Source organism: Cynocephalus volans, chromosome 15 (genome assembly GCF_027409185.1).
Source record: "Cynocephalus volans isolate mCynVol1 chromosome 15, mCynVol1.pri, whole genome shotgun sequence".
NCBI lineage: Eukaryota > Metazoa > Chordata > Mammalia > Dermoptera > Cynocephalidae > Cynocephalus > Cynocephalus volans.
The window spans coordinates 34,840,471-34,855,671 of record NC_084474.1 but is presented as its reverse complement, the minus strand read 5'-3'; the positions used below and the strand labels follow the sequence as shown (position 1 = coordinate 34,855,671).

Sequence of the window (15,201 nt, the reverse complement as noted above, 5' to 3'; positions counted from 1 at the left end):
TTAATTTTATTTTACTGTCTGTTTTTAAGCCAAATTTTGCTCAGTTCACTGAATACGAAAATATCTCATCAATCACCTGCTCCAATAAAAAGAAATGAACTTGCCCAACCTTATACCCCAACTTAATAACAGAGCAACAATTTAAAACTCATGCCACCTTAGTTCTATAGCCCACTACTTCAACCATAACGTGATAACTATACTTGCGTGTGTGTTTGGGAGTTAGCCCAATGAATTATTTAGCTTGCTTAGGGCTTTATGTGAAAAATTGGTTTTAAGACTAATTTTAAAAATTCAAATAATATTTTATAAGCAATAATCGGTATAAAATTTAAGCTGCATTACTACAAAAAACAGCTAGATAAAAACCAATTTTGAAGTCAAATATTATAACCCTTCAAATTCATATGTAAACTTTTTAAAAATTAAATCTTGATAAAGGGTCACAAAAAGCAAGTGATGCACACATTTTGTACTATTGTATCAGAAATGAAAATCTCTTGACAAAGAGGAAACCAAAGCCTTTACTAAACGTCTGTCAAATGAACAAATGATTAGGAGATTTACAAAGATGAACCACATAAAGATACTGTTTCTTTAAAAACCTAAGAGGTGTTTCTGGTCTAAAAGGGCATCTGGTTAGTACCAGTCTCTCCTACTAAAAAACGCGTGAATACATTAGAAAAGACTTTAAAATTAACATTGGTAGGGGAAACAAGACCTAACAAAGAAAGACTTGTTGAACTATCAGAATGTCTACTAAAAACAGAATCAATAAAATTAGATTAGGAAACAGGACTGGTGACCTATTCATATTGTGTTAACAACAAAAAAAGAGCAAAAATGCATTAAAAAAGGGTGCCGGTATGGTCTATTACATAGAGAGACCAAGTCTTTAGGCAGGGTACAGGCAGAAAGGGCCCTGGTAGCAGTACACAGTGGGGACTACAGGTTTTTATGCACATACTAGAAATTATGATTAACTTAATGGCTTACAAATACTCTTTTTAAAAAGGAGAATATTTCTTTCAAAAGGTGCTTTGTTTTTCCCCTCTCTAGATTAGGCCTCCCATTGTTCAATTCAAAATAATTTTGTCAGGTTTTCTAAGATTTTCAGAACCTAGCCCAACCTTATCTATATCCTATAATATTTCCTATTTCTTTCAAGAAGAACTAGTCAGCTTAGTTCCTTACTAAATGCCTCTTGTTTAAAATATATTCACCTGCCCCTCAATGTCTTGCTGTTCCCCTGACCTAGATAATCTGACTCCTTCCTTTCTCAGCTGTACTCTATCTATCCTACAACACCCAGCTGAAATTCTACCAGTATGAAAAAGAACTTCAGGACGAGTCTATCAATCAACAATTTTGTATAAAGACATTTTAGTGATCAGAAAAAAATCACTTTATTTTTAAAATTATATTCAATACATATTTTTTTATTAGTTAAATAATTCTTTGTTAGTTATTAGTGTGTTTTTATACTGATCAAAATCTAACAAATTTACTTAGTAAAATATTCACATTTACAAAGACTATTTATTGAAATTGAAAAAATTTTTTAAAACATGGAGGACTTCAATTTCTGATAAAATGGTAGAATAGACTAGACAAACCCTAAAACTAAAACCTAAAATGCAGAGAAATATGCACAGTATAAAAAAATCATCGTGAAAGCACTGAATGTCACATGAGAGGAAAAGGAATTGCCAGGCCAAACCAAGTGAGACTGTAATAACAGCCTGATGATCATATGGATTTGCTGTATAAATTTGCTTATTAGGCTGGTCAAGCAAACTAAAGACAATAATTCAATTTCAAGTGTTTCCAGACTGAGAGTATTCTTAGATACCTGGAAGGAACAAGCATAGACCTTCTCTGGAAGAAGGCATGTCATATGAATAAATCATCATGTACAATATTTTAAGGGTAACAAGCAGCAAATATCAGTAATAATCATGGACATAAGAATATAAGGAAACATGAATGAGAGAGCAGCAACAGAGCCATAAAGATAAACTGTATCAGACACATATTACAAGACAATTATGCATATTACACTTAAAGAAATAAAAGACATGAACTGGCTGTTAGCACAGTCGGTTAAGAGCATGATGCTGCTAACACCAAGGTCAAGGGTTCAGATCCTGTACTGGCCAGCCACCAAAAAACCAAAAAATAAATAAAAGACAACACTGAAAATATTTACAGGAAATTGGAAACTATAAAAAGTAGGAAATTGGAAAAATAGCCAACTTTAAGAAATTAAAATACAAATTCAATGGTGGAAGAGTATTATACTGTATAATCCTACAGATAGCAATAAAGATTTTTTAAAATGATTTTCAGAGAATAGAAACCATGGAAAACTCACAACTGTAGCTTTACTGCCTACTAAGAACCACCCCATACACAAAAGAAATAACACTTTACAAAAGAACAAAATAGAATCCATGTTTGTATAATATGAGGGGTTTCAAAAAGTTCATGGAAAGATTCATATTATATTATCTTTCAATTCTATTTTTCCACAAACTTTTGAAGTACCCTCATATATTATCTACCACATCCAGTTTTCAACCAAAAGTTACTAGCAAAGAAGCAGAAAGTATGACCCATATTCAGCAAAACGAGAGTCAAAAGAAACTAACGCCAAGTGGTCACAGGTGTTATATTTAGTAGTTAAGAACTTCAGAACAGTTATTTTAAGTGTCTTCAAAAAGTAAAGAAATATACACACAAGAATTAAAGAAAAATATGGTATCAGTGAATGAACAGATATGGAATCTCAACAGAGAAATGAAGGAAAAATACAGGCATTTTCAGATAACCAAAAAAAAAAAAAAATTCATTGCCAGCAGATCTGCACTATCAGAAGGCTCAAGAAACTTCAGGCTAAAGCAAAATGACAAAAGATGGCAAGTTAGATTTACAAGAAGGAATGAACAGGTATGGAAATAGTAAATACAAAACACAAAGTATATGTATGTACACATAACTATTGTGTGTACAAATGTATAAGTATGTTTACATATTTATTTTCCTAATTTCTTTAAAAAACAGATGACTTTTAAATCAATAACTATGATGTGAGAGTGATATCATCAAGATGGAGGAATAGGAGGTCTTTAGCTTCATTATTCCCCACAGAAAGTTCATCTAGCAGACAAGAACACCTTGCTGAATATCCCCTAAATTGTAAATAAGCCCAAGTCACCTGCATGATCCAAACAATGAAATAAAAACTGCATGGAAAAGGTAGAAGAAATGCTCTTGCTCTGATCATTGCCCCTCCTCCAAGTCAGCACAGTGTTACACAGAGAGGATTCCCCAGGGACCATGGTTTCTACAGAGGGAAAAGAGAACCAGAGACAGACATGTAGCTTCCCTAGCATTCTGAAACGACTCCAAGGAAGCCCATTCCAGTCTCACCTCAAATGGAACACAGGAGGAAAAGAATAGCTAAACCACCTGGGGTCAGGTAGAAACAAAGAAAAGAGGCGGAGCCCACAGAGACTAGCAAGCAGATCTTGGTGGCAGCTCTGTGTACTTGCCAACAGTGGTGCCCGATCAGAGGTTCCAGATAATAGCACAGCCCACCCAAAGCCGAGCTGGTTACTCCCCAGAAGTGGAGAGAAATTCTACTTGGCTTGAATCTCTAGATTGCTAGCCTCTAGAACCAGCCTCAGACTGTACCCCGGGACGCACCTGGAGAGGAAAATTACCACCACAGTGAATTAGAGCAAAGAGCAACGGCTAGTTGGCACCACACCTGGGAGTTTAACAGGGTTCAGTGTGACCTCAAAGCCCACCCCAAGACCCTGCCTAGAAAGAGAGACAACGATTGCAGTAAATTACAGCAAAGAGCCAGAGCTAGTTGTGCCACACCTGCGAGTTTAACAGCGCCCTGTACAAACTCAAAACCTACACCAAGCCCCTGCATAGGCAAGGAGGAAAACCTCAACCATGCAGTTCTACTAAGCAAAGCAACTGGTCCCATCTATCCCCATCAGTGACTCCACCTAACCTTCGGGCCCCTCTTGCGTCCCTGTCCAACTGCTGAACTCAAACAGCAGTATCACCTAGCCAGGCAATACAACCTGTGGCCAGGCCAAATCTGAGGCAACTGCAGTGCTCACCCAGCAGCTCGGCCTGATTGCACAGCCTAGCCAACTGCCCCACCCTAACTCAGAGCAAAGGCAGCAGCTCAGCCATCCAGAGAACCCAAAAGCAAGCTTTGCCTGCCTACAGTCATTACCATCTGGCCTATACTGGCTAAATAGCGAAGGTCTATCCCTGCCAACAAAACACCTGTAAAAGTTGGTAAAAGTGTCTGTCTCCTCAAATGCACCGATACCAACACAATGACAAAGGATTACAAAGACTCAGGAAATCATGACAACTTCAAAAGAAACTAACAAAGCTTCAACAGTGGGTCCTAGAGAAAGATCTGTGAAATGGCAAACGAAGAATTCAGAATAATCCTCATAAGGAAATGTCACCGAACTAGAAGAACATATGAATAAAAGATTAAATTAAATTTGGAAGGCAATAAATGAATAAAACAAGAAGTCTGACAAAGAAATAGAAACAACAAAAAACAGAAATCCTAGAAATGAAGAATACAATTACTGAACTGAAAAATGCAACAGAAAGCATCAATAGCAAGCTCAAACTGAAGAATCAGTGAGCTCAAAGACAGAACATTTGAAATTATCTAATCAGAGAAGCAAAAAGAAAAAAAGGATAAAAATAAAGTCACCTATGAGAATTATGGAATACCAAAAAGAGATCTAACCTATGAATAATAGGAATTCAACATGGAGAAGAAAGAGAAAAAGGGCCAGAAAGTATATTTAAGTAAATAATGGCTGAATATTTCCCCAATCGTGGGAAGGATCCCAACATCCAGGTACAGGAAGCACAGAGGACTATAATCAAATTCAACCCAAAGAAGAATTCGCCAAAATACACAATAACCAAACTATCAAAAATTAAAGACAAAGAAAAAATTCTGAGAGCAACAAGATATAAACACATCACACACAAAAGGGTCCTAATGTGACTATCAGCAGATTTCTCAGCAGAAATCTTGCAGTCCAGGAGAGAGTGGGATGATATATTCAAAGTGCTAGAGAAAAAAACCTGCCAACCAAAAATTCATGATCCAGAAAAGCTGTCTTTCCAAAATGAGAGAAATAAAAATTTTCTGAAACAAATAAAAGCTAAGGGAGTTCATCACCACTAGACTTGCCTTACAGGAACTGCTAAAGGGAGTTCTTTAAGCTGAAACAAAAGGCAACTAATTAACATAAAAGTTACAAATGCATAAAATTCAATGGTATAAGTAATAGAGACATATTCAGAATTCTCTAGGACTGTAAGAGTGGTGTAAAGCAATTTTATGCTTAATTTGAGGGTTAAAAAGGCAAAACTATTAATAACTATTACTAAAATTGTCAAAGGATACATATTACAAAATAATGTAAATTCTGACACCAAAAACATAAAATGGGAGGGGGAATAAAAGTGTAGAGTTGTTATATGTGATCAAAGTCAGGTTGTTATTAGCTTGAAATAGACTGATATATGTTTAAGATGTTCTATGCAGGTGTATTAGTCTGTTTCTGTTGCTTATAACAAAATACCAGGAACTGGTTAATTTTAAAGAAAATGAAATTTACTGCATATAGTTTCAGAGGCTAGGAAATTCAAAGTTCAGGGAACACATCTGATGAGGGTCTTGGTAGTAGCAACTGTGACCCAGGGGTCTCACATGGCAGAAAATGGAGGAATAGAGAGACAACTCCTGATGGGCTCTCCTTTTAAAGCCCTCTGAACCATGTCTCTGACCACCATTATTAAGCCATTCACTAAAGCACGGTCCTACAATCTAATCACCTCTTCAAGGTTCCGCCTTTCAATTACCATAATAGAATTTCTCACCCTCAACAGTTACAGTGGGAATTAAGCCTCAGTGAGGTTGGGGGGCACCCCTCTACAGCAGCAGGCCTCACGGTAACCACAAAGCAAAAATCTATAGTACATGAACAAAACAAAAACAGAAAGCATTAAAAAAAAATCCATCAAACTACAAAGGAAGAGAGGAAGAGAGCAAGAGAGGAAAAAGGAAAGTACCTACAATAACAACTAGACAATTAACAAAATGGCAGTAGTAAGTCCTTACCTATCAACAATTACCTTGAATGTAAATGGATTAAATTTTCCTTATTAAGTCAGTATATCTTCAAGTCCCTACTAACTCAAGTCCTTTTTGAATTTTAATAATTTTAAATTTTTTCTCAAATAGACATCCAAAGTTCTTACTAATCCCTGGGAAGATAAATATATATATATATATATTTTTTTTTTTTTTTTTCAGGTGAGAAAACTGTAGTTCAATGTCCTATAAAGCATAAACACAAAACTACAAATTTAAAAGAACCATTTTCTCATTTATTTGTAGAAATGATTAAAATTGAACATTTCACCTGCGTCCGAGAAGCTGGTTTTCCTTTGGTATCAGTGGAAAATTTGCCTTTATTACTAATACGTGCTGCCTGCTCTTTACAGAAATTTATGTGTCTATCAGCTGCATTTTCATTGAATCTCCTCTGGCAATATGGACATTGGATATAATCTAAAACAGATAAAAACAGAAACAGATTAATAACATAATATTTGAAATAGACATAAAGAATCTTAAGTTTTTATGAACAGTAACTCAAGATGTATAATAACATCTTATAGGCAAACACTCCCATTTCCTTATAATCACTCAGCCTGACTTGTCTAAACTTAATACAAAGACTTTTAAGAAAAATGTTTGCTAGCACATGGTAAATTCCAATTCTCTCCTATCTTTAAATCAAATTTGAGGAGGAAAAAAAAGATAAATCCTCAGTAAAAAAGAATGAATAGTAGAGGGAAAATGTTATTTCTTTTTTGCCTCTATTATGCCATGTTTGCATAATGGATATATATTTTTATATGGCAGACTAGTTGAGCAGTAATAACATATAACACTAAAATACATTTTAAAATATGGACTCATCTATTAAAATCTTTTATTTAAGTTAGAGGAAAACTGTCAAGAAATAGTTTAATAAACTTTAAACAATGTTATTTTCTCTTTGAGGTCCCAACAGATGGAAGTGATAAAAATATACCTCACTAACACAATTAATTCAAATTTAAGAAACAGCAAATGTTCCCAAGATAAAATATTCTCCCCAAATGCGAAGTATACTGTAAATATTTTTTTAATTAAATCTTGAAATTATCCCAGAACCAAATCTTGTAGCATTGTAAAAGATCTCAACCAAATGAGACACTGAAATAGACATAAAACTTCAGCAGTGTCAAAAAAAAAAAAAAAAAAGAAATCTTAACCTATTTCAACAATTTTACTTTTTGATAGGGAGTTTGCAGAATTTACATTCATCCGAAACTCAGAAATTTCTCCTGCTTACGAATGGAGTACATCTTAAACCTCTAATAACAAAGAAGTTGTTTTTGTCAGGCGCAAAAGATTAAAAAATGCCTAAGCCCAAATTATCCTGAAGAACTGGCATTCTCTCTAACTTATGTACACATGACAAATGTAGCTATACAGAGTAAGATGCAATATCTAAATATCTCCAAAGCAGAGAAAAAACTCAAGTTCATGGGGAAAATAAGGTAGTATTAGAAGAGACCCAAGACTAGTAGAAGCATCCCTGAAACATTCACAGAATTAAAGTTAATTACTAATAGTTGAGAACAGGGGTTGGCAAACTACAGCCTATGAGCCAAATCCAGCCTGAGTGTTGTCCATTTTGATAAAGTTTTATGGGAATGCAATCACTTACATATTGTCTATGGCTTATTTTTTGCAGCAGAGACAGAGTTGAGTAGCTGCTACAGAGACCTTATGGCCTACAAAGATCAAGATATTTCATACCTGGCCCTTTAGAGAAATAGTTTATCAGACTCTCCTCTACAATAAAGTGTTAAAAATGATCATATCGAGATTTGCTAAAGAACATTCTCTTTGCTAGGAAATAAACCCCAATCTAGACTACTAACATAATTTTGAAGTGACTAACTTGTTATATTAAAATAACAACCTCTTTAAGCTGTTCTAATAACCAATGTTTAAGTGTCAACTGTGCTATTTTATATTCTAAGTCTTTCAGTATCTCAGTATCTCATACAGGGCTGCCAGTCTTGCTTGCTTTTGGTAACAATGAACCAAGCAACATTTACTTGCCCAATGAAGAAAATATAATACACAGAAATTTAAGCCACAATTTAGGTGTATCAGTCTATAGTATACTTTGCCCACATGAATTGTATATTTTAGAAATAATATTATGATTTTTTTTCCTTCCCTGATGAGAAGATGCCAAAGAACCAGGCAACATAAGTATATAAATCCTACTGAATGACTACAATACACAGTGAGCACGGTTAAATATTTCCTGGAATATTAACATTTACTAACATTTAAAAAATATTATACTGCCTTATGTTTAAATAAAAGGATTGAAATAGAAAGATAATACACATCTATGTTCTCCACTGATGCACCTTTATAAGTCTAGATGCCTGAATTATCACCATTATTTTATTCCAAAGCATTTAAAGATTATGCATCATCAGGCTCCATTACTATAAATTAAGCTTAGTAAGTTGAAATTCATAAAAATTCTATCATTTTTCTCTCCACATGAACATTCTGGTCAACGATATTCTATATACCAGGATCATAAGAAGGCGGAGGAGGAGGAGGAAGTTTGCCACCCTCTTTAAGTGCCTGATCAAGGCCTTTAGCTGCTCTTATGGTGGCAATGAATTCTTCATGTTTTCTTCTCCAATTAGATTGTTTCTTTGGTGGTTCTGGCTATAAACAAATAGAAAAAAAAGCAGTATCAAAATTTTTTTTAGTAAATTGAAATAAGATGAGGTAATGTCATATCATTTTAAATGTTCTCTTTTCAGGAGTCCTTAAATAATCTCCTTCCCAAATTTATAATTTTAAAAAGAAGCTATGCAATTGCATTGCATGCAATTTTTTTAATGCAATTCCAGTTGTGACATACAGTACTAAATTGCCTTCTTGTAGGTGTTACATTCATTAATGCTCCTGCCAAGAGTATACTTGCCTGTTTTCCCATAGACCCTCAAAGAGTATGTTATCAAACTTTCAGATTTTTAACTCATAAGAGGTGAAAAACAGTCCTCTCTCTGAGGACCTAATTGTATTTTATCTTATAATAAGTGAGATTGAGCATCTTTTCAAATTGTTAAAAACCATTTATATTTTCTTTTCTGTAAACTGTTTCCTGGTCAACTCATTTGTTGAGTTACTGGCCAATTTTGTAACAATTTCTAGTAATTCATTATAGGAGACTATCCCTTCCCTCCTATGATTTGTGTATCTTTTGACTTTGCCTGTGTGTCTTTTGATAAGTAGAATTGTTTTTTAAATGTAGTTTATTTTACTGATCTTTTCTTTTACAGTCTCTGGATTTTCAGTCACAGTTAGCTAGGTCCAACCTCACACCAAGGTAAAAATGAAATTCTCCCAATGTTTCCATCTAGAACTTTCATGGTTTCATTTTTTAAACTGTAAATCTTTTATTCATTTAGAATTTATCCTGGCTATGATATGGCATATGAATTTAAATTTATTTTTTGTTTTTGAACTTGGCTATGCAGATGTCCCATCATCTTTTATTGACTTTTCCCCCTACAGAAACTGAGATAAAATCTTTACCATATACTAAATTCCCTTCTGGATTTGGGCCTATTTCTGAACTTTATATTTCATTATTCTGACTACCCTTGCATCAGTACTAGTGTTTTAAATATTGAGACTTTATATTTTAATATCTGATAGGGTAATCCTATTTTAATCTCCTTCTTTTTCAATCTTTTCCTGGCTATTCCAGTATGTATATTTTTCCATGTGAACTTCAGAATCAGACTTTCTAATTTAAAATATATATATTTTAACTGAAAAAATTAAACATTACATTTAATGGAATATTCTTTATGGAAATCTTGTATCTTTATTATCAGATTTATTCCTAAATATTTTATATTTTGTGTTTTTTTATATAGGGTCTTTTTTTCATTTTTATGTTTTAAGGGTCTGTTTGTTGAATATATGAAACAGTAATTTCTGTACAGTAACATTATTCCACTACTTCACCTTTCTCTTACTGTAATAATTTTCAGTTGATTAACTTGTGTTTTCCAGGTACATCGTATCTCCAAATACCGATAGTTTTACCTACTCTTTTCCAGTCTCTATGCATCCAATTTCTTTTTCTTATCTATCCATATCAGCTGGCACTTGCTGTACAGGCTGGAGGTTAATCTTGTTCCTGACTTTAATGGAACTACCTCTAATGTCTTCCAAAAAACATAATACTGGCTAATGTACTACAGATTTTTATTTTGTTACATGATTAAAATATCCAACTATTCCTATTATGCCTTTATATTTAAAATCAAGAATATGTGCCAAATCAGCAAAATCAAAAGATGATTCTTTAAAAACACTAACAAGGGATATGGAGATCCTATCAAGATGAATAGACGGTCTGCAGCGTCACTCTCTCCCACAAACCAGCCAAATTTACAACTTTAAAAATGTAACATCAGCCAAGCCGGGGCCACTGGAGCTCAGGGGAAGAGGAGGAGAGATCTACGGAGTTCATGAAGGCGGGAGAAACTACGAAGAGAGAAAGAAAAAGCTGCTCTGAGCATTTCTGGCTGCAGCTGCTTTAAGGCTCCAGCTGATGAGCGCATGGAGCAGGAGCCGGCAGAAGCCACAGCTGTACCCTTCAGATGGAGTTACTTGGAGGCAGCAGGGGGGAAGAGGGCCTTGGCGGCCCCCAGGACAGCAAGACCGCTAATAGGGTTCACGTGGACTCAGGCAGGAGCGAGGAGCCAGAACAACTGAAAAAAAGGAGCCACTCAGAGGCCGGTGAGTCATCACAAGGGACCAGCACAGGGCCTGTCCCATGGGAAGTGTTTGGAGCACAGGTGGTGGGGGAGACAGGCCCACCAGGAGAACACTGGGACACAGCAAAGACAGCTGATCTGCCCCCAATCAGCACAGGACCACTCAGACGAAACTGGTCAGTAATGCAGAATTGCATGGGGTGCAGTTTGATGGAGAAACTCAGGCCCAGATCAGAGATTTTACAGAACACAGATCCACCGGGTCTCTGGAGTGCTGGAAGTACCTATAAGGTCAACCATTAAACCCTGAGCATTCCCTAGGGAAACAGCAGCAAAGTAGCAATTTAAACAACCACACAGCTCAAGTACTTGTTCGCACAGGAAGTTCCCCCGTGTTAGAAGCAAAGGACAAAAAATTAGTTCTGGCCCAGGCACACCAACAGCACCTTGGAGCCTGCCTGGGAACTGAAGCCTTGGATCTGGGGACCAGACCCCACTCCCACTTCCAGGCAAACTATACCAGTGCCTCAGGGACAGCCTGGGGACCTGAAGCATGGAGAAGGGGACTGGATCCCCCTCCCACAACCAGGCACACCACGCCAGCACCTTAGGGCCTGCCCAGGGACCCAAAGCAAGGATAAGGGGACCAGACCTCTCTCCCACAACCAGGCACACTGAGCCAGCATCTTGGGGTCCACCCAGGGACCCGGGGTATGGAGTCAGGGACTTGACCTCTCTCCCATAACCAGGCACAACATGCCAGCAACTCAGAGCCCACCCAGTTACCCGGGGCAAGAAGGAGAATGGTCCTCTCTCCCACAACCAGGCACACTGCGCAAGTGCTTCAGGGCCTGCCCGGGGAACCAAGGCATGAAGAAGGGGACTGGACCTCTCTCCCACAACCAAGCACACCAAGCCAGCATCTCGGAGCCTGCCCATGGTCCCAGGACAAGGAGAAGGGGACCGGACCACCCTCCCACAACCAGGCACACCAAGCCAGTGCCTTGGGTCCCACCCAGGGACCCAAGGCATGGAGCCAGGAACCAGACCCTCCTCCCACAACAAGGCACATCACACCAATACCTTGGGGCCTACCCAGGACCCGAGGCAAGGAGGAGGGGACTGGACCTCTCTTCCACAACCAGGGACACCGTGCCAGCACCTCGGGGCCCACCTGGGTACCCGAGGCATGGAGAAGGGGACTGGACCCTCCTCCCACAACCAGGCACACTATGCCAGTACCTCAGGGCCCGCCCAGGGACCCGGGACATGGAGAAGGGGACTGGACCCCTCTCCCACAACCAGGCACATGGCGCCAGCGCCTTGGGGCCTGCCCAGGGACCAGAGGCATGGAGAAGGGGACCAAACACCCCCCCCAACCAGGCATATTGCCAGTGCCAAGGAGCATGCTAAAAACAGCACCTCCACATGGGTGGCCCACCACAGCCACCACAATAACCATGGCTGCTGCAAAAGTGGCTAGACGCCACAGCCACCATGCAGATGGTCTGCCAACCACTAGAGTGCATTCACACAAGAAGAGTCACCAGCAGAGACAAAGAAAAGAAGAGGATGTCTCTTTCCACAAAACCCATTTCAGAGTGACAGAAGAAGCATCTGCTCTATGATAATATTGGGGGACCTGATCACATCTCTCAGCATTGGACAGATCATCTCGGCAAGAAGTTAACAGAGTAACCATTATTCTTTCAGAAGTAGAGAAGAAATCTAGGGCAATTAGAGGGGGGAGAGGGAGGCAATGGGGGAAGGGGAAAGGTTGGACAAGGGGCATAAAGAATAATTACAATTTGTAACAATATATATGCTAGTAATATTGATTTAATCAATGTATCTCAATGTTCAACCCCAAAAATATGTATAATCGATTTCGATTTTGATTCAATTAAATAAATAAATAAATAAATAAATAAATAAATAAAAATAAAAACACTAACAAGGCAAGACAACTCAAGGAAAAAGAGAACACAAATTACCAAGGAATGGAAAATAATATATGACAGAATTATTACAAACATAAGAGAATAAGATATTATAAAGAAACTTTATGCCAATAAATTTGATAATTAAGATGAAACGTGCAATTTCCTTGAAAAACACAACAAAGCAGATACCAGAAAAAAACGGAAAATCACAGTAGTCGTATTTATTTTTAAAAATAAATTTATTCCTTCCCACAAACAAACTCCTGGCTCACCTGCCTTTATTTTTGAATTCTGGCAGGCATTTAAGAAAGAAATAGCTTCAATCTTAAACTCTTTCAGAAAATAAAAAACAAGGGAATAGCTTTCCTATCAATTTTGTGAAAGCAGCAAAATTTTGATTAAAAAAAAATTACAGACCCACTTCTCTCACAGATATAGATGCAAAAGTCTTAAATATCAGCAAATTTAGATGTTTGAGATGACTGACTCTTTACAGTTTATTTTACAGCAAAAACACCTGATCACAACATTCATCTGCTCCATAGTGAGTATTACTTATCTACTGGTAAGTGTTGCTGCTCTTTTCTACCTTTTTTCTCATAGTATCTTTGTACCAAGGCTGAGTTAACAAGTTTTTATTACTCATTACTGAATGAGTTAGGTTTTTCTGGTACAGCTATTTGTAAGAGGTTTTGGGGAGAAGAGACCCAGAGGAGCCTTCCAGGCTACAAAAAACAGTGTCTCTTCTCTCTGTCAAACCAGATACAGACTACTTCCTGCAAATAAAGCCTCTCTGTGTTATTACATACACCTGCTTCTTCTGGTTCTCTAAAACAATACGGGTCCAGGAGGGCTATTACTACCTGTCCTGCTTCCCTCAGATGCTATAAAAAAACACTTCAAAAAAAGGACACAGCCTTTTACGTTAGGCCCCTCAGGTCCAAGAAGGGCATTTTCACTAGTGGTTTCTGAGAGCCTCTGCTACTAGACCTCCTCAACTCTCTATTCTTCCTCTCCCCATTTTCTCCCTACTGGCTTTTGTCCAATTTCAGCCTGCTCTTCCCAATTCCTGGCTACCCACATTCCTATAGCTAATCCCGGTTCCTGCCTTGGCTATAGTAAACAAGAGATATACACTCTCTGGTAAGACCTCTCACCTTTAAGAAATCACTTTTAAGGTGAGGAAACGCCTCATTTTTAAAGTGGCAGATTCCCAGAATCTGGGCCACAAACCCATCACCAACTTCCTCTTATGGGTAACTTCTCCTAGCTCTCAATTGCTTTGGGCTGCCTTTACATGGTAAAGGTAGTCTGTGGATTATGCCTGCCTTTACTTTTTCCAGAAATGGAGTTTGTAGTTGCTTTGCCCCCACTCTGCTTGTGATTTTTTGCAGAATTTCCTTGATACAAGCAAATATATTGAGAATTACCCTACCATATCCAAATCTTCTAAGATATTGGTTCTGATACTTTAATGTGAACACGACTCACCAAAGGATTTTGTTAAAATGCAAGTTCTAATTCAGTATGTCTGGGTGGGACATGAGATTCTGCATTTCTAAATGTTCCCAAATTGTTCTGATATTATTGCTCTATGAACCACACATATGATAGCAGGGCAATAAACTACTTAATGTAAAACAATGGCTTTTACTTTGCTTTTTTCTAAAGATTAATTTTTAAGTATACAACCTCCCACCCCTTAAAGAAGAAATAGGATAAATAACACTTATTGAGATAATCTTAGGAAATCCCCATAATAACCCTACAAGATCAATACTTCTACTTTCACCATTTTATAGGTAAACAGAAGAAAGAGATTAAGTAACTTGCCCAAAATAAAGTATGTAGTGGAGCCAGGGTTAAATCTCAGCATTCTGACTCTTGAGCCAGCTTTCATACCCACTATATTATACTGCCTCCAAAGATTTGGTTAGTTTATCTAACTAAGCTAATCAAAACTAATACAATCGTGTATCTGGCAGATTACTAAGAAAAACTTCAAATACTGGTTTATGCAACTCATTCAAACTTTACCATTCTTCCCTTAAATATTCACAGACTGAAAAGCCAAGATAAACATCTGATTTTTCTATTATCAAGTGATTTTATTAGCAAGATTAATCCCCCATAGGAAAATGCTCTTCCTTTACCACTGGAAAAAGTTATTAGCATTGAAATCAGGGTTTTATTTCAAAAGCCTATTCAATTAGGTAATTAGTGTCCACCTTTTTACTGAAATGACTCTTTAAAACTATGTTGAACAAAGTACTTAAATGATTTATTCTTAGCAATATATGAC

At 37.2% G+C, this 15,201-nt stretch overlaps 1 protein-coding gene across 1 annotated transcript in view; it reads right to left on the bottom strand.

Annotated features, from left to right (window-relative positions):
- The window catches only part of ZC2HC1A (zinc finger C2HC-type containing 1A), a 47,531-nt gene that overhangs the window by 17,777 nt on the left and 14,553 nt on the right, over positions 1-15,201 (bottom strand). Inside the window, exons 4-5 of the mRNA XM_063079957.1 lie at positions 8,743-8,884; positions 6,492-6,640 (exon numbers count right to left, since the gene is read on the bottom strand). Coding sequence (XP_062936027.1) covers positions 6,492-6,640; positions 8,743-8,884 — 291 coding nt within the window. The remainder of the gene's footprint in view (positions 1-6,491; positions 6,641-8,742; positions 8,885-15,201) is intronic.